The sequence below is a fragment of the Carcharodon carcharias genome, chromosome 2 (genome assembly GCF_017639515.1).
Source record: "Carcharodon carcharias isolate sCarCar2 chromosome 2, sCarCar2.pri, whole genome shotgun sequence".
In the NCBI taxonomy this organism is placed as follows: Eukaryota; Metazoa; Chordata; class Chondrichthyes; order Lamniformes; family Lamnidae; genus Carcharodon; species Carcharodon carcharias.
In genome coordinates, this window is record NC_054468.1 from 128,562,536 (window position 1) to 128,582,600 (window position 20,065).

General features: G+C 48.8%; 1 protein-coding gene across 4 annotated transcripts in view; it reads right to left on the minus strand.

Moving 5' to 3' along the window:
• The window catches only part of mthfd1l (methylenetetrahydrofolate dehydrogenase (NADP+ dependent) 1 like), a 230,782-nt gene that overhangs the window by 98,745 nt on the left and 111,972 nt on the right, over positions 1-20,065 (minus strand). For all 4 annotated transcript variants that reach the window (XM_041182708.1, XM_041182707.1, XM_041182706.1 and 1 more), the window contains exons 17-20: positions 17,700-17,776; positions 14,705-14,845; positions 9,684-9,752; positions 2,295-2,406 (exon numbers count right to left, since the gene is read on the minus strand). In XM_041182708.1, coding sequence (XP_041038642.1) covers positions 2,295-2,406; positions 9,684-9,752; positions 14,705-14,845; positions 17,700-17,776 — 399 coding nt within the window. The remainder of the gene's footprint in view (positions 1-2,294; positions 2,407-9,683; positions 9,753-14,704; positions 14,846-17,699; positions 17,777-20,065) is intronic.

Consider the following 20,065-nt stretch of genomic DNA (forward strand, 5'->3'; position numbering starts at 1 on the left):
AATATTTATGCGGCTGGGTCAGTTAGGCTTTTGGTCAATGGTGACTCCCAAGATGTTGATAGTGAGGGATTAGATGGGGATATCATCATTAAATGTCTTGGGCAGGTGGTTAGACTCTCTCTTGCTGAATGTCATTGTTTGGCACTTAAGTGCTAGGTAACATACACATCACACATCAAGCCAGGAGGAATATTGTCCAGGTCTTATTATATGCAGGCATCAACTACTTCATTACCTGAGGAGCCATGAATGGCAATGAACACTGTTCAAACAGGGAACATCCCCTATTATGATGGAGGGGATGGCATTGAGGAAGCAGCTGAAGATGGTTAGACCTAGGGCACTGCCCTGATGGTATCTGGTCATTTGCCTCGTTATAGTTTGGAGGATCCTGCTGTGCCAAATTGGCTCCTACATTACAACAGTAACTACATTTTATAAGTATTTCACTGGCTGTAAAGCACTTTAGGACATGCTGAGGTCACGAAAGGAATGAAAATGGGGGCGGGAGGGCCTGTGTTAAACAAACTTTATTGCAGGAACATTCAAGACAACTCAGACTATTGAGCCAAGAATATATTCATATGTGATGTAGAAAGCATTGCTTTTATTATTGAAATGAAATGTATCTGAATATGAATTTCAAACACAGAACATATTCTAGTAGCTTTCCTGATTCTACCTAAAGAGCCTTTCCTCTCTATCAAGAAAATTTTGTCTGCCTTCTGGAAGTTCCATCTGTAGGACTAGCACTGAAAATTATTCGATTGACATTCAAACTCGTCAAACTGTCCAACACCCTTCATCGTAATGTATTTGGGGAATCTCGTTTTATCATTTAAAAAAACCCTTAAGGTTAACAACTGTCATTTCCCAAATATTTATTATTGGAAGCAATAGTTAATCCTTCCACTTGTATGACTTGTTTTCAGGATACCTCCATACCCATCACCCTCATTTACTTCCTTCTATTTCTATTAACTTTAAATTGCAGTAACAATTGCAAACCTGTTGACAGCCTTCAACTGTCACCTTCTCATGCGATAGACCTGGCCTCATAGGAACAGAAGTAAGTCATCCAGCCCCTCAAGCCTGCTCCAACATTCAATTAGAATTAAGCTAATCTTAATCTTAACTCCATCTATCCACCTTAGTTCAATCACCCTTTAAACTATGAACAAAAAATGTTACACTCAGTTTTGAATTTTTCAATTAATCTAGCCCCAAATGTTTGACTGAAGTATGCAAGATCCTGAACGGCCTCGACAGGTAGACGTTGATAGGACGTTTTCTCTACTGGTTGAGTCCAGAAATAGGGGGCACTGTTTTAAAATTAGGGGTTGCCCTTTTAGGACAGAGATGAGGAGAAATTCTTTTCTCTCAGAGGGTTGAGAGACTTTGGAGTTCTCTGCCTCAAAGTGGAGGAGGCGGACTCATTGAATACTTTTAAGGGAGAGGGAGATAGATTCTTGTTAGGCAAAGGAATCAAAGGTTATCGGGGTTAGATGGGAATGTGAAAATTGAAGCATATGATCAGCCATGATCTTATTGAATGGCGGAGCAGGCTCGAGAGGCCGAATGGTCTACTCCTGTTCCTATTTCTTATGCTTTTGGAGGAAGAGAGTTCCAGATTTTCACTACCCTATGTGTAAAGAAATGTTTTCTTTCATCAGCCCTGAACAGCCTAGCTCTAAATTTAAGGTTATACCCCCTTGTTCTGGACTCCCCCACCAGAGGAAATAGGGTAGATGGAAAGAAGCCATCAAATCCTTTGATCATCTTAAACTTTAATTAGATCACCTCTTAATCTTCTATACTCAAGGGAACACAAGCCAAGTCTATGCAACTAATCCTCATAACTTAACCATTTTAGCGTTGCTATGATACTGGTGAATTTGTCCTGCACACCCTACAGTAAATCCTTCCTGAGATGTGATATCTAGAATGAAACCCCAGTACTCCAGATGGGATCTAACCAGAGTTTCATATAACTATAGCATAATTTCTATCCCTTTTGTATCCCAGCCCCGGAGAGGAAAGCCAACATTTCATTACCTTATTATTTTTTGTATTGGCCCACTAGCTTTTAGCGATTTGTGCACTTGGAGGCCTAAAACTTTCTGCTCTGCGAAAGTTGTTAGTTTTTGGAGAATACTCTTGGTCTATCTTTCGTAGATCCAAAGTGGATGTGCTCTTTCCCACATTGAACTTTTATTTCCCACAGTTTTGCCCTTCACCTAATCCATCAACGTTTACAGGGCAACACTGGCATCCTGATACAGCAGTTTACTTACCCACAAACCCATCCTTGCCAACAAGCTTCAGTGCCAACTTGTCAGCTAGAACCGAAGAATTGCCATGTGCAATATTCGCAAAAGGTCCAGCATGCACAAACACGGGGGTTCCCTGGGGAGTTGTGGGGGGGTGGGGGGTGTCAGGGGAACAGTGGTGGTGGTGGGTGGAGAGAGAGAGAGAGAGAAAGAGAAACAGAGAACTATTAAAAACCAAGAGTGACACAGTACTGCCATTAACAACCACCTACCATTGATATTATTTCAGACGTTCCTTCTAAATCAAAAAGAGTAAACTTGGTGCAACATCTCCCAGCAAAAGAAAACAAAGTTGCGAAGCTCGTAGGAATCCAGAAAGTACCATGCAGTACAACAAACAGGCCAAGCCTAACAACAAAAAATTAGAAGGGAGGCTGATGCCAGATTGCAAATCAGAATGCAAAACTTCACAGCGCAGAACTGTTGTACAGTTGATTCTAAAAATTGTAAAGCTAACCCTGATGGGGTGGGTAGGGAAGCCTCTTTGGTTACATTTGATAAGAAATTACATTTAGTAAGTGACTGTGGGGGGCCCACAACCTTCTGATTGAGAGGTGAAAGAGCTACCAACTGAGTTCTAGCTGATAATGTGCCTCTAAAAATGAACCCCAGTCCTTTGTTTGCACTTCCATAGCTGCGTTAACCCTACATTGCTACTTCTAGTGATTGGTGAATCCTTTGCATTTCCACCCCATTTAGAGCTTATTTTTTCAAGGAGTAGGAAGCCTCCTTATCACAGAATCTTTATGGTGCAGGAGATGGCCATTTGGCCCATCGAGTCTGCACTGGCTTGCTGAAAGAGCAATCTACCTAATTCCACTCCCCCGCTTTATCCCCGTAACCTTGCACGTTCTTTTCAGATAGCAATTCAATTCCATTTTGAATACCTCGATCGAATCTGCCTCCACTATCCTCTCAGGAAGTTCGTTCCAGACTTCAACCACCCTCTAGGTTAAAAATCTTTTCCTCACATCTCCTTTTGCCCATTATTTTGAATTTGTGCCCTCTAGTTCTTGATGTACTCTTGAGAGAGAACAGTTTCTCACTATTTACCCTGTTAATATCCTTCAGGATCTTGAATACCTCTTTCAAGTCTCCTCTCAGCCTTCTTTTCTCCATTCCAACTGTCAAAATGTAACAGCTGGCAGGTAAGTTAATCGTCAAATTGGTTTTATCCAGGTGGCTGAAGAGCTAAAAGTAGAGGGGTCTTCCTGGATAGGAACCAGAGTGGATTTATCTCGTGAGGCACACGCATGATGAGTAGAAATGAAACTCTTGCGCCACCTGTGGGAGTGAGGCCAAATTACACCAGTGGGCATTGACAATTGGTGCGGCTTTGTTCCTTCATTAGTGAACGCATTCTTTTGATTTTTCACGTTCCAATCAGATTCTCACCCTCTGGTAGCAACACAGCTCTCGATCATGAAAAGAGCTTGATCATTAGCTCAGTTGAAAAAACACATGTTTGAGACACATTGTTGAGCAGACATATGCAGGTGATGGTTGTTTGCAAAGTTTCATTCTTCCCTTGGAGAATAGGGTGAATTTGTGGAAGGAATCGCAGTCTGATTAACAGTCTGTGGGTGAACACTTCTAACCATATTAATGTCCGTTGATCGAGTGTTCAGTCCTTTACAGGGGGCTTCAACTACTCACATTTATAAAGCTCCTTCAATGTAGCAAAACGTTCAAAAGAGAAATCTGACACCAAACCACATGAGGAGCTATCAGGATAGGTGACCAAAAGATTGGTCAAAGAGGGGGGTTTTAAGACCACAAGATGTAGGAGCAGAAGTAGGCCAATCGGCCCACCAAGTCTGCTCTGCCATTCAATGAGATCATAGCTGATCTGATAATCCTCAACTCTGCTTTCCTGCTTTGTCGCCATAACCCTTGGTTCCCTTAATAAGACCACAAGGAGCATCTGAAAGGAGAAAGAGAGATAGGGAGGGTTTGGTTTAGGGAGGGAATCCTTGATTTTAAGGCTGAGACAGCCGAAGACACCTCCATGAATTGTAGCATAGTGGAAATTCGGATGGTGAAGAGACCAGAAATGGAGGAATGCAGAGATTTTGGATGGTTCTTACAGTTATAGGTCCAGATGAGGCTACAGAGATAAGGAGGGGAAAGGCCATGGCGGGATCTGAACACAAGATAAGTTTAAATGTAAGACACTGCCGGGCCAGGAGTTAATGCTGGTCAGCAAGCACAGAAATGATGGGAGAAAGGCACATGGCATGTGTTAGGATAGACTGAAGCTGACAGAATGAGTTGAAGCTGATGTAAGGTGGAAGAAGGGGAGACTGGCCATGAGAACATTGGAATAGTCAAGTCTGTATGTAACAAAAGCATGGATGAGGGTTTTAACAGCAGACAGACAGAGGCGACCAATATTAGAGGCTGAAATAGAAGTCTTAGGATAGTAAAGGTATTAGGAAACTGCTCTGAGAGAATGTTTCAAACATTCGAATATTTGAAATGTTCGAATCCAAATATTTCTAACATTTTCCTTAAATTAAATTGATTTTTGCATGAGCTCATACTTTTTCTTCATATATAAAAATAACAAATGCTTTAGACTTCAAAAGGATCCGTCCCGCACCAGAGTCATGCCCCCCCATCCCCAAAAACCCCTCAAGCCTCAGCTATGAAAACACAAAGTACCCTTTCACTAGCTGAGTGGGAACAGAAAGTGCCACAATGGAAAGTTCTCAGGCACTGACATTTCAGCCACAAAACACGAACACAGAAAAAAAAGTACAAAGAGCAGGGTCACCCCTGCGTGAGGCAGAATGCCAGGGTGAGGGGGCACGCCGGGCGGGGGGGCAAGGAGGCGCGAAGGTGAGCAAGAGAAGGAGCAAGAGGAAGTGCGAGAGGGTGCAAGCGGATGTGACTGTCAGCGAGGCAGAGATAATGGGACTGAGCAGATAGTACACGAGGAGCTTGAGACTTTATAATTGTCAAACAGGTTTGCAGTGCTCACAACCTGTGTGGAAGAAAGCGAGGTCTGCAAAGTGGATGAGGCGCTGGCTATGGCATCAGGGTACAGGAAGACATTCAAGCGGGGCAGCAAGCAGGAATGTAGTGGTAGTAGGGGACAGTATAGTGAGGGAGATTGACACTGTTCTCTGCACCTAAGTCCAGAAGGGTGTCGCCTGACCGGTGCGAGGGTTCTGGACATCTGCTCAGAGCTGGAGAGGAACTGGCAGTGGGAAGGGGAGGATCCAGTGGGCCATGTAGGTACTAACGACATAGGCAGGATGAGGAAGGAGATCCTGCGTAGTCAGTATGAGGAGTTAGGTGCCAAATTAAGCAGAACCTCAAAAGGTAATAATCCCTGGATTATTATCTGAGCCACATGCAAATTGGCATAGGGCAAATAAGACTAGAGAGATCGATGCACGGTTCGAAGTCTGGTGTGGGAGAAGTGGGTTCCGGTTCTTGGGGCACTGGCACCAGTACTGGAGAAAGTGGGGACTGTAACTTTGGGATAGTCTATGCCTGAACCATGCTGGAACATGTGTTCTTGCAAATCGCATTACCAGGGAAGTAGAGGGGGCTTTGAACTAAACAAGGGGGTTGAGGGATCAAGTTTGGATAGATCTGGCAAATTAAGGGGTAGATTCAAAGCAGGAGGCCATAATAATAATATGGGCAATGAGGATCATGGAATAGGAGGAAGGAATAGAGATAAACCTAAGAATGCACCAAAAGTCAAAACTAGATGTTACAAAGATAACAAAAAGACAAAACTAAAGGCTCTATATTTGAATGCGTGTAGCTTTCGTAACAAAGTAAATTAATTGATAGCGTACGTTGAAGTAAACAAATATGATCTGATGGCCATTACGGAGATGTGGTTGCAGGATGACAAGGATTGGATCCTGAATGTTGAGTGGTATATGATATTCAAGAAGCACAGCAAGTTAGGTAAAGGTGGAGGGTCAGCACTGTTGATCAAGGATGGCATTGGAGCAATAGTAGGGACCACCTTGGTTCAGGATGTAGAATTGGTTTGGGTAGAGAAAAGGAATAGTAGGAAAAAGAAGTCACTAGAGGGAGTGGTCTACCCAACAGTAACCACAATGTAGAACAAAGTATACAAGAAAAGGTTTTGGGTGCTTGTCTTAAGCGGACAGCAATAATCATGGGTGACATTAATAATAAAATCATCACTTACAACAGCATGTTCGGGAACCAACCACAGAGCAGATTATATTAGATTTGGTATTGTGCAACATGACAGGATTAATTAATAACCTCAGAGTAAAGGCATCCCTAGGTAGCAGCGACCACAATATGATTGAATTTTACATCCAGTTTGAAAGGGAGAACAGTGGGTCTAAGACTAGTATCTTAAACTTAAATAGGGGCAATTATGTGGACATGAAAGATGATCTAGCTGAAGTGAATTGGGACACTAGGCTAGGGTATAGATCAATAGAGAAACAGTGGCAGACATTTAAGTGGATATTTCAGAATAAGTATAATCCTACTATAAAGAAAAATCCTAAGGGCCCACCATCTGTGGTTAACTAAAGTAGTTAGGGAAAGCTTTTCCAAGGAAAACTTTAGGAAAAAGCATATAACTGGGCAAAGATGAGCGGTAGGTCAGATGATTGGTCAGAATATAAAGAATGGCAGAAAATGACTAAAAGGTTAATCAGGAGAAAGTAGTATGATAGGAAGCTAGTTAGAAATGTAAAAATGGATAGCAAGAGTTTCTACAGGTATTTAAAAAGAAAAGAGTAGGTAAAGTGAGTGTTGGTCCTCTAGAGGGTGACATTGGGGAGTTAACAGTAGACAGTAAGGAAATGGCAGATGAAATGAACAAATATTTTGCTTCTGTCTTCACCATAGAGGATACAGAAACATTCCAGTAATAGCTGTAAATCAGGAGGAGGAAAGGAGAGGGGAACTTGGTGAAATTACAATCACTAGGGAAGCAGTACTGAGCAAACTGTTGGTGCTGCGGGCTGACAAGTCTCCAGGTCCTGATGGACTTCATCCTAGGGTCTAATTATTAGAGTAATAAGATGCGTTAACGTTAATTTTCCAAAATTCCCTAGATTCTAGAAAGGTTCCATCAGACTGGAAAGTAGCAAAAATAACCCCTCTATTCAAGAAGGGAGGGAGGCAGAAAACAAGAAACTATAGGCCAGTTAGCTTGACATCTGTCGTGGCGAAGGTATCAGAATCAATCATTAAGGAGGTTATAGCTCGGCACTTGAGAGAAATTCAAGGTAATTGGGAAGAGTCAGCACTGTTTTGAGAAATGGAAATCATGTTTAACCAATTTATTGGAGTTCTTTGAAGGAGTAACATGCGCTGCAGATAAAGGGGAGCCTGTAGACATGCTATACTTGGATTTCCAGAAGGCATCAAAAGTTATTGCGGCAAAGAAAAGCTTATGGGGTAGGGTAACATTTTAGCATGGATAGAAGATTGGCTGGCTAGCAGAAAACAAATTATGCATAAATGGGTATTTTTCAGATTGGCAGGATGTGACAAATGGAATCATTGCTCCCAATGCGGTCTCCTCTACATTGGAGAGACCAAACGTAAACTGGGCGACCGCTTTGCAGAACACCTGTGGTCTGTCCGCAAGAAAGACCCAAACCTCCCTGTCGCTTGCCATTTTAACACTCCACCCTGCTCTCTTGCCCACATGTCTATCCTTGGCTTGCTGCATTGTTTCAGTGAAGCCCAACGCAAACTGGAGGAACAGCACCTCATCTTCCAACTAGGCACTTTACAGCCTTCCAGACTGAATATTGAATTCAACAACTTTAGATCTTGAACTCCCTCTTCCATCCCCACCCCCTTTCCGTTTCTTCCCCCTTCCTTTTGTTTTTTCAATTAATTTATATAACTTTTTCTTTTCCCACCTATTTCCATTATTTTTAAATCTATACCTTTTATGCCCTGTTAATCTTTCCACCCCACTAGAGCTGTACCTTGGGTGTCCTGCCATCCATTCTTAATTAGCACATTCATTTAGATAATATTACCACCTTCAACACCTCTTTGTTCTTTTGTCTGTGACATCTTTTGATTATCTGCTCCTATCACTGCTTGCTTGTCCCTACAACCACCCCCCAACCTTAAACCAGCTTATATTTCACCCCTCTCCTAATATTACTCAGTTCTGCTGAATGGTCATGAGGACTCGAAACGTCAACTCTTTTCTTCTCCGCCGATGCTGCCAGACCTGCTGAGTTTTTCCAGGTAATTCTGTTTTTATTTTGGATTTCCAGCATCCGCAGTTTTTTATTTTTATCTCTGTAGATAGATCCTTGTTAGGCAAGATTTCTAAGGTTAGTGGGGGTAGATGGGAATGTGGAATTCAAAACAAACAGATCAGCCATGACCTTATTGAATAGTGGAGCAGTCATGAGGGGCTGAATGGCCTATTTATGCTCCTATTTCATATATTCATATGTAAGGGGTGGGGGGGAGGGGTGGTGGCGAGGGGTCGAGGCAGGCAGGCAACGAGAGGGCAAGGCGAGCAGACAACGCAAGGGTCAAAGCGAGGCGGGCAGACAACACCAGGGTCAAAGCGAGAGAGAGAAGGGAGAGAGAGAGATTGATTTCAGGCAAGAGATATAATAATTATTAGCTGCTAAAAACCATTTGCTAAATATCTACCAACTGCAGTAGATTGCAAAGTCCTTGATTTTGTAAGTCCACCCAGAAATGTAGGTAGATTTTCGTTTGGTAAGAAATATGGAACAAAAGTGAGTAAATGGAGTTGAGGTACAGAAGAACCACAATTTGACTGAAAAGCATAATGGTCTAGAGAGGAGAAATGGCCTAATCCTGTTCCTATGTACCTTAAGTGTCAACCATTGCTCAGCGGGTAGCACTCTCACCTCGGAGTCAGAAGGTCAGAATTTCAAGTCCCACTCCAGGACTTGAGCACACAATCTGGGTCGACACTCCCAGTGCAGTTCTGAGGGACTGCTGCACTATCAGAGATCCCGCCTCTTAAATGAGACAGTAAAATATCTGCCCCCTTAGGTGGACATAAAAGTTCCAGTGACATTATTATTCAAAGAGGGTGTTCTTCCAAGGTACTAGCCAAAATTTACCCCGCAGCCAGCATCACTAAAAACAAGGTTATCTCATCATTATCTCGTTGCTGTTTGTGGGACCTTGCTGTGCACAGATTGGCTGCTGAGATTTCTACAATAGGACAGCAACTACACTTCACATGTACTTAATTAGCAGTAAAACACTTGGGGGCGCCCAGAGGCCATGAAAGGCACCATATAAATGCAAGTTAATTCTTCTCCTGACTCAGGATTGAGGCTCTCCTGTGATGAAGTCTATGAGAAGTTTGAGCGTTCTTACCTCCAGTGTTTGCATCAAAGTTGGTTTGATAGCATCTTTCATCAGAACAGCCAGTGCACCACTAACCCCCTGCATAGAGAGAGCAAAGGAGTTACTTAAAAACAAAATGTGGTTTTCAATGGGACAGGAAACAGGTACATTAACAATGTTGTAATTCACAGCATTATCAGACAGAAATCCATAAACCTGGACTAATAACCTAAAGAACATAGGCAGAATTTTCAGATCAGTGGGTGGGCACGGTCAGCGGGGACATGGGCTGCCACCCGCGATTGGCTTTCTGCCACGATTTCATGCTGGTGGGCCAATTATGGCTCACGCAGCGAGAAACGCAGCTCCCCACTGGTTGGGAAGGAAGGTCAGGGGCGTGGGCCTGTCGGCTGCCTGGTCCAATGGCGACCTATTTTAAAACGGTACAGGCAGCCCCTTGAAGGCCACCATGGAAGAACGTCTCTTCTGTCTCCTGTTACCCAACATGGAGTCGAGTGCGGCTGGAGATGCCAGGCAGGAGGGCAAGCCAGGTGGGCATTCGGCCCCCTGCTATTCGAATGAGTGTCGCACGGTTGCCTGGAGGAGGTGACTAAAGATAAGAGGAGAAAGCCACCACACCTCACAAAGAGGACATGGGAGGAGGTTGTAGCGCAGGTTAGTAGCCATGACGTGGTGCAGCACACATGGGAGCAGTGCTGGAAGAGGCTCAATGACCTGCTGCGCTCCCGAAGGTTGAGTACCATGTTGGCATGGCTCAGTGTGCAGAAGTGTTGAGATGTGGCCATTCCCCCTTGGAGCTCAGGGGTGCTGGAGTCTGAGTGCCAACTGTCAATGCCGGAGCTGGCCAAGGGTGTGAGGCCTGGCTGCTTGGACTGAGTGCCTTGCGGCTCCAGGGACGGCCGCAACTCAGATGTGCCCTGCGAGGTGTTCCTCAACTGGGGTCGGCCAGGCTGCAATGCCATTACAAGTAGAGAGTGGACGAATCAATGCTCCTCTGTCCTTTCAGGAGAAGACAAGCCATAACCAATCAGAGAGGTCACATACAGTCAGAGGCCCACCGAAATGGCTGCTGCCCGCTAGATTCGAGCAGCACACCCTAGAGCTAGAGAGCCGGTACGCTCTATGTGCAACCGAGCGTGGGACGCGGGTGGGGGTGACAGAAGGTGTTCAGAGTGCAGTGCAAGGTGAGAGTTTTGCATTGTGCAACCATTCTAGTGTAGTCTCTTCATTGATGGGAGCCTCAAAGTTGGAATCCCCATTAATCATTGAAAGACAATGGCACCATGATGCAGATCTCCATTGTCTCACCAGGGTGCCTGGCATGCACAGTGACAGTGTGATGACTTTAACTAATGACATGTCCTTGTTCTCCCTTAGATTCACCAGCATGCACTAGCTCTCTGGACCCTGAAGGGCTACCCTTGACGCCAGAGGACCACCAGGCTTCATTTGCACCTGTGTCACACCCACTCCTGAACCAGGCACCAGCACGGATACCAGCATCTTGGTGAGCATTAGACCAGCGGCTAGAATGACACATGCAGCTTGTGCACATTCGTGAGGGCACTTCGCACTCGTTTGAGGTGCAGGCGGAGGCAGAGAGTGCCCAGGTGCCAACAGTCAGAGGACTGCTGGGGATCAGGATGATGCTGAGGCAAAGGCATACGATGAGTTTCTGGAGTTGTCCATTAGGCGGCAGGTGTTGGTGTCCAGTGGGATGAGGGAGAGGATCTCCATGAGGCTCTGCGTGCCATGGTCTCCGTTGTGGAGGAGTCCATGTGGGGCATGAGTACTGCGTTGACCCTCATGGCCAAGCGCAATGCCTCCTCCATTGAAGGAGTGGCAGCTCTAACGGAGGAGCAACTCCAGGAACAGAATCAGGGGTTCCTGGGGTTGCACTCAAACCTGCAGGCCCTCACGCAGGCAATGACATCAGGTGGTCAGTGCCAATGTGGGAGATGGATGAGGCACCCAGTTTCCTAGCTAGGTGCCCATCCATTATTGGTGAGCAAGGAGTTCCAGAGCGACCTCATGTTGCCACACGAGCTTCTTGTAGTCTCCGGGCTCCTCTGAGGGCGCTCTGGATGATGGCAGCAGTTCCTCCGCCCCTCTACCAGTGACCATGGCATCTGATGAGGCTGCGATGACTGGGGAGATGACAGCTATGGCATTGGCTGCTCCCTCCCAGGCGGGGCCAGCACGGGCTCCACTGGCCAGAGGAGGACCGCCAAGGTCATCAAGGCCAACAAGATAGAGTCAGCAGGCTGTCTCCAATGCTGGTGCCAGCGAGGGGCAGGCACCATAAGAAACAGGAACAGGAGTAGACCATTCGGCCCCTTGAGCCTGCTCCTTCATTCAACAAGATCTTGGCTGTTCATTTTGTGTTTTCCACATTCCCTTCTAACCCCGATAACCTTTGATTCCCTTGCCTAACAAGAATCTATCTACCTTTGCCTTAAAAATAATTACCCTGCCTCCACCACCTTCTGAGGCAGAGAATTCAAAAGTCACACAACCCTCAGAAAAATTTCTCCTCATCCGTCCTAAAAGGGCGACCCCTAGTTTTAAAACAGTGCCCCCTATTTCTGGACTCACCCACAAGAGGAAACAGCCTTTCGAAGTCCACCTTGTCAAGGCCATTCAGGGTCTGGTAAACTTCAATCAAATCGCCCCTCGCTATTCTAAGCTCCAGTGTAAACAAGCCCAGTCTGTCCAATCTTTCCTCATAAGACAGCATACTCATTCCAGGTATCAATCTAGTGAACCTCCTTTGAACTGCCTCCAATGCATTTACATCCTTGCTTAAATAAGGAGACCAAAACTGCACACAGTATTCGAGTAATGGTAATGTCATTATGCATTCAATATGACAATAACATTAAATTTGCTTTTGTTCTGATGGCCTGAGTATGCTTCGCCTGTTTTTTTTTCTGGTACAGGGTATGCCAGTATGTAATGCTGGACCCGAGTGGTTCGATACTTTATTGCACAGGCATTGAGTGGACTTTGGGTTCGTGAAAGGGTCCTTTCAGGCATCCGTGACGGAGGCAGCACTGAGGAGGAAGCAGATCTTTGGCAGCCGAGCTAAGGAGTGTCAGATCAAGGCGTCCCTACCTCCCTGGAGGTTACCGAGGTTTGCCTCCATGCCCTCAGCGTCCTCCTCACTGTGCTCCTCTTCTGACTCACTACTGGGTTCATCATCTGTGGCCTGTGCAGCTGCGTCAACATCCTCTTCCTCCAGTGGCTCCCCCCTTGCCAGTGCCAGACTGTGGAGAGCGCAGCATGCAACCACCAGTGACACCCACTCTGGGGGTATTGTAGTGCACCCACTGAATGGTCCAGGCATCAGAAGCACATCTTCAGAAGACCTACAGCTCTCTCTACCACTGCCCTAGTGGAGGCATGACTCCTATTGTAACGCTGCTCTGCCTCTGTTTTTGGGTGGCGGGGAGACGTCATATGCCACCTTTTCAACAGATAGCCCTTGTCACCCAGTAGCCATCTGTCCAGTAAGGCTGGAGCACTGAAGAGCCTTGGCACCTGGGAGTGTCTCAAGATGTAAGTGCCATGGGAGCTGCCAGGGTACCTTGCACAGAGTTGCAGAACATGCATCCTGTGGTCACACATTATCTGCACGTTCATGGAGTGGAATCCCTTTGTGTTGATAAAGGCGCCCGGTTGATCCGTTGGCGCCTTAATGGTCACGTGTGCAATCAATGGCACCCTGGACTCGGGGGAACCCAGCAATCGCTGCAAAGCCTCTGGCTCACTCAGCCTGGTTGACCTTGTCCTTACAGTAAAGGATAAATGTCAGTACCCGCCTGAGCTTCCGTCACCAGCTCGACGCAACTGTGGACAGCTGATTGAGACACTCCACACAAATCCCCCACTAGCGCCTGGAAAGAGTCGGAGGCATAGACGTTGAGGGCCATTGTGACCTTCAGAGCCACTGGCATGGGATGTCCATCCACACAGTGGACCTGATCTCAGGCCCAGTCATCTGACAAATGGAAGTCATTGCTTCCCTTGAGGGGCAGAGCCACCTTCAACACTGCACCTCAGTCATATTGAGGTAGCTGCATCGCTGCCTGTAAATCCTGCCAGTAGGATAGTGGCAACTTCTGTGGCACCTTCCGCCTTGGACTTCCTCCTGGCCCTCCGCCCTTTGAGCCTGCGCCCCTCCTCCCACAGGTCCTTCCCCTGAAAGCTGCATTGGGAGACCTGGCCTCCTCTCCCTTCTTTCTCTCTCTTCCTCCTCAGAGAGGTGCCACCAGCGAAGACCACAATCCCCATTACCAGAGTAATGGAAAGTTTACTTCTTTCTTTTCTACCTGGAAGCACAAAGAGCAAAATCATTGCGATTTTAAAACCATTATTTAGAAGGCCCTTTGTCGCAAAATATTTTTTTAAGAGGAGACACTCAGCTTCAGATTGGCTCAGCCATAACACACTCTTGTCCCCAAGTCAGAGATGTGAGTTTAACCAGTACTCCAGGCTCAGCAATAATCAAGGCTGGCACTCAGTGTAGTGATAAGGGAGTGTTACAACGGCAGAGGTGCTGACTTTTTGATGATATATTAAACTGTGGGCCTGTCTGCACACTTGGACGAATGTAAAAGATCCCATTGCACTACTTCAAAGGTGATATTGGGAGCTCTCCGAAGTGTCCTGGCCGACGTTTAGCCCTCAACTAACATTACTAAAACAGATTACCTGGTCATTATTGCTTGCTCTTTATGGGAACTTGCTGTGCAAATTGTCTGCCACTTTTCCTACATTAGAATAACTACACCTCAAAAGTATTGGCTGTAAGGTGTTTCAAAGTGAGCCAAGGTTATAAAAGGTGCTATATAAATGCAAGTCCCCCTTCCTTTTTTCCCACTAGAGCTGGAAGCAGAGTTAATTCAGAAATTGTCTCTTTCTGATGGCAATAACAAAGATTAACTTTGTACTCTGACAATATCACCTCCATCGGATGTTTTCAAATGTTTGGATTTTATATTTGAATGACAACCCCAATTGGTACGCACCACATCTTCTGCTGTAACTGGTTCTCCTTTTCGGTCATTGGCTATCACTATATTACCGAGTCGAGTCTTCATGTCAGCCAGACTGTCAGTTAGGGCGAGGATTGCCATGATTTCACTGGCAACGGCAATGTCAAACTGAGCCTTGAAGAGGAGAAAGACACATCAGGACAACTCAAGACCACAGCAGCTATTGTATACCAACCAGAGAGATCAAACTGATTTACAGGATCAGGCTCAGACTCTATTTTGCCCACCTGGGCCTCTTGTCCACTTTTCATGTGCAGAATTAAAGACAATCAATCTGCTGCTGAACATAGGAGAGGGGTCAACAACAAGGTGCAGTGAGGTTGGAGAGCAGGGAACAGTACTAAGGCAAGATGACATAGCTCGGTCGTCACTTGTAAAGTCACATATTCAGTACTTACTTTGTTTGTACATATTGCCATTATAAATTCCCAGACTGGAAACTGTTAAAGCAAACTCGTCACACTCTAATTACACCCAACTGTCACTATCCTGTCATTCAACCTCTCGAGTTTATTCCACCATTCAATTAGATCACGATTGATCTGTATCTTAACTTCATCTACCCCTGTGATTCCACATCACTTAATATCAGACCACAGAGAAAAGCTATACAGATGAAAAACTATATTTTGTGATACCACTGAACTACTTGTCGTTCAAAGCTGCAACATAAGGAGATTGAGGGAAGATTTAATAAAAGATGTGCAAAATTATGGCAGGTTTAGATAAGGTAGACCAAGAAAAGCTGTTTCAAATAGTTGTTTGGTAGGACAGAGCTTGAGTATTGCTGAAAAAAAAAAAGAAATGTCTAAGCTTTTCATCTTGCAGTCATCAGGACACTTGCAAGAATACCAATATAATGGGGAGAACAATTTATACTGTATAGGAAGGGAGTGCTGATTGGCTGACAAGTGACATTGCCATGGACAATGACCACTGATGGTGACTGACAGTTAACTGCCAAGCATTGTTTGAAATTTAAATCAGGCAGCTTCATCCTGATTGGTCAAGGCATTGCCCTGAGAAATGAGTCAGCAAATGGCTGCCACTGATTTTGTTTAGCTGAAACAGGCACTGTGTAAGTACATGTTCTGTATTAATATACGTAGCTTCCAGTACACATAAATGCATCATAGAGAGCCTGACCGACAATCTTAAATTGGTTGTCAGTGTAATTCTTAGCATGTCCCAGCCACAGACTGTACCCAACCAGCCCGTGCTTGCAAAACTCAATGGTGTCCAACATTAGATGTGATTCTGCAATTAGACAACGTTTGCTAAATAATCCTCAACGTGCTAAGGATTATGTTGACAACCAATTTAAGATTGTCAGTCGGGCTCGCAGTGTGGCGCATTTGCATGTACTCAAAGTACATATATTAACACACAGGGCCCTGTTCTTTGCAGACAGAAAGAACATGTACATACACTGCGCCTGTTTCAGTTAAACAAAATAAGTGACAGCCCTTTGCTGACTCATTCCTCGGGGCAATGCCTTGACCAATCCGGGTCAAGCTGCCTCGTTTAAATTTCTCCAAACCTCCTGCATCTCAGCCCAAAAACTTAAACCTGTGTCCCCTAGGTCTTTGTACCATCATTTAAATTTCAAACAATGCTTGATAGTTAACTGTCAGTTACCATCACTGGTGCATTCTTCATGGCAATGCCACTTGCCAATCAATCAGCACTCTTCATATGCAGTATAAATTGTTGTTTTCCCCTTATATTGGTATTCTTGCGAGTACCTTAATAAGTGCAAGATGAAAAGCCTAGGCATATCTCTTTTTTCAACAACACAAAAACTGTTTCCATTAGCCAATGGTACAAATAGCTTCTTCTTGAAGTGTAATGACTCTCTGGACTTGAGGCATTTGAAAGCCATCCCGAAGTGAAATGGGACTTCTCTCACACCAACTCCCACATAGTCTGATCTTTGTACAAAGCGGTTACAGAGCCACTGGGGGATGGTGATGGTGGGGCTCCACTTAACCAAATCGGCATGGAGGGAATGGGGAAAGCTTGGATCAGACACCCGCTTAACACCCAAATGAATTTTACGCTCCACTTAAGTCATTGGGATGTGAAATAAGGTGCATGTAAACAACCATTAGATTTGAACTTGACCTGTGCCCATGGGGCCAGCTAGATTAAAATTACCCCACAGAACCATGCAAGCACAGGAAGTGGCCTTTCGGCCCATAACACCTATGTCAGCTCTTCAAATCGTGCCCACCTTGCTCTCTCTCCAGTCATACAAATTTCTCCCTCAGCCTAGGCTCTTTTATTCCCTACACTGCTTCACACCATCCTAGTAAAATTTAATTTGCAACCACTCGGTGGCAGCACTAGTTGTGCACATTTTGTTTCTGGAATTCTGCCAAGTCTCATGCAACTTCTTTTAAGGTACTTTTCTGTGTGCCTGAGTTAAAGCCCTTGTCAGAAGCTTTGAGAAACAACCACAAGTAATCACTGGGTACCTTGTGTGTCTGTTCTTGCCAAAGCTATGTTAGCACACAGCAGTCAGTGAGGGCCAGTGCAACCTTGGCTGCAGGTGCTCAATGCATGCATAGGAGGGAACCGGCCAACAATATGATGTCCCCTACCACCGCCACAATCACAGGAAAGGAGCAGAGGACCCTCAGCCAGTGAAGCTGGGCCCTTGCCAACAGGGATCAGAAAGGTTAGACTTCAAGGCATGAAAATCAGACCAATAATCTCACTGAACACAGCATACCCAGTGCATCACCAAAGAAAGGTGCTTGCATGGGCAGCCCCTGCGAGGGTCAGGTATGCTGAAACGGTGCAACTCTGATGTCACAGTCTGACTGGCTCAATGCCCATTGTCCTAATTTGGACCACGTCAATCAGCTCCAGTTATTTCCAATGATACTTCCAAACGTCGCAAGTGGAAGTTAGTGTAGCTCATCACTATCCTTCACAGTTAGGCCATGCAATAAACAGTCCATACCTCTCTGACAAATCCCTTCTCCGTACTCGCCTGCCCAATCGTCATTTTACGCAAGAAACGATCATTCGTATCAACCACTGGAAAAACAAAGTGAATATAAATAATTATCAATACGGTCTCTCAGGTTACATAGACTAGAGAGGAGGGGGCGAGACGGGGGTGAGGGAGGCAAGGAGTAGGGAGGTGGGGAAAAGTGTGCAGGAGAGTGCGAAGGGGAGAGAGAGAAATGGGAAAAGGGAGTGGGGGGTGGCAGCGAGGGTGAGAGCAACCAAGCGAGCCAGGGAAAGGAGAGTGGGAGAGAGCCATGGTGGAGGGTGACAACGTAAGAGCCAGGGAGGGCAGAGACAAAGAGTGAGAACCAGGGGAGGGAGGGAGGGAGGCAGAGAGTCAGTGAGGGATGGAGGCGCTAGCAGGGGGGGAGAGAGAGAGAGAGAGAGGGGATGAAAGAGAGAGAGAGAGAGAGAGAGAGGGGATGAAAGAGAGAGAGAGAGAGAGAGGGGGATGAAAGAGAGAGAGAGAAAGAGGGCGGGAGAGAGAGGGGGGGGGCGGGAGAGAGAGGGCGGGGGGGCGGGAGAGAGAGGGCGGGGGGGCGGGAGAGAGAGGGCGGGGGGGCGGGAGAGAGGGGGCGGGGGGGGCGGGAGAGAGAGGGCGGGGGGGGCGGGAGAGAGAGGGCGGGGGGGCGGGAGAGAGGGGGCGGGGGGGCGGGAGAGAGAGGGCGGGGGGGGGGCGGGGAGAGAGAGAGGGCGGGGGGGCGGGGAGAGAGAGGGCGGGGGGGGCGGGAGAGAGAGAGGCGGGGGGGGGGCGGGAGAGAGAGGGCGGGGGGGCGGGAGAGAGAGGGCGGGGGGGGCGGGAGAGAGAGGGCGGGGGGGCGGGAGAGAGAGGGCGGGGGGGGGGCGGGAAGAGAGAGGGCGGGGGGGCGGGAGAGAGAGGGCGGGGGGGGCGGGAGAGAGAGGGCGGGGGGGGGCGGGAGAGAGAGGGGCGGGGGGGTCGGGAGAGAGAGGCGGGCGGGGGGCGGGAGACGAGAGGGCGGGGGGGCGGGAGAGAGAGAGGGCGGGGGGGCGGGAGAGAGAGGGCGGGGGGGCGGGAGAGAGAGGCGGGGGGGCGGGAGAGAGAGGGCGGTGGGGGCGGAGAGAGAGGGCGGGGGGTCGGGAGAGAGAGGGCGGGGGGGCGGGAGAGAGAGGGCGGGGGGGGCGGGAGAGAGAGGGCGGGGGGGGGCGGGAGAGAGAGAGGGCGGGGGGGCGGGAGAGAGAGGGCGGGGGGGGCGGGGGGAGGAGAGAGGGCGGGGGGGCGGGGAGAGAGAGGGCGGGGGGGCGGGAGAGAGAGGGCGGGGGGGGGGGGCGGGAGAGAGAGGGGCGGGGGGGCGGGAGAGAGAGGGGCGGGGGGGGGCGGGAGAGAGGAGGGCGGGGGGGCGGGAGAGAGAGGGCGGGGGGGGGGCGGGAGAGAGAGGGCGGGGGGGGGGCGGGAGAGGAGAGGGCGGGGGGGCGGGAGAGAGAGGGCGGGGGGGCGGGAGAGAGAGGGCGGGGGGGCGGGAGAGAGAGGGAGGGGGAGCGGGCGGAGAGAGGGCGGGGGGGCGGGAGAAGAGAGGGCGGGGGGGCGGGAGAGAGAGGGCGGGGGGGCGGAGAGAAGAGGGCGGGGGGGCGTGGGAGAGAGAGGGCGGGGGGGCGGACGGAGAGAGAGGGCGGGGGGGCGGGAGAGAGAGGGCGGGGAGGGCGGGAGAGAGAGAGAGAGGGCGGGGAGGGCGGGGAGAGAGAGGGCGGGGGGCGGGAGAGAGAGGGCGGGGGGGGCGGGAGAGAGAGGGCGGGGGGGCGGGAGAGGAGAGAGAGGGCGGGGGGAGCGGAGAGGAGAGAGAGGGGCGGGGGGGGGGAGAGAGAGGGGGAGGGGGGGGCGGGAGAGAGAGGGCGGGGGGGAGGGAGAGAGAGGGCGGGGGGGCGGGGGAGAGAGAGGGCGGGGGGGGCGGGAGAGAGAGGGGGGGGGGGCGGGAGAGAGAGGGCGAGGGGGGCGTGGGAGGGGAGAGAGAGGGCGGGGGGGGCGGGAGAGAGAGGGCGGGGGGGGGGGGGAGAGAGGGGGGGGGGCGGGAGAGAGAGGGCGGGGGGCGGGGAGAGAGGAGGAGGGGGGGGAGGGGGCGGGGGGGGCGGAGGGAGGGGGGCGGGAGAGAGAGAGGGCGGGGGGGGCGGGAGAGAGAGGGCGGGGGGGGCGGGAGAGAGAGGGCGGGGGGGGCGGGAGTGAGAGAGGGCGGAGGGGGCGGGGAGGAGAGGGCGGGGGGGGCGGGAGAGAGAGAGGGCGGGGGGGGGCGGGAGAGAGAGGGCGGGGGGGCGGGAGAGAGAGAGGGCGGGGGGGCGGGAGAGAGAGGGCGGGGGGGCGGGATG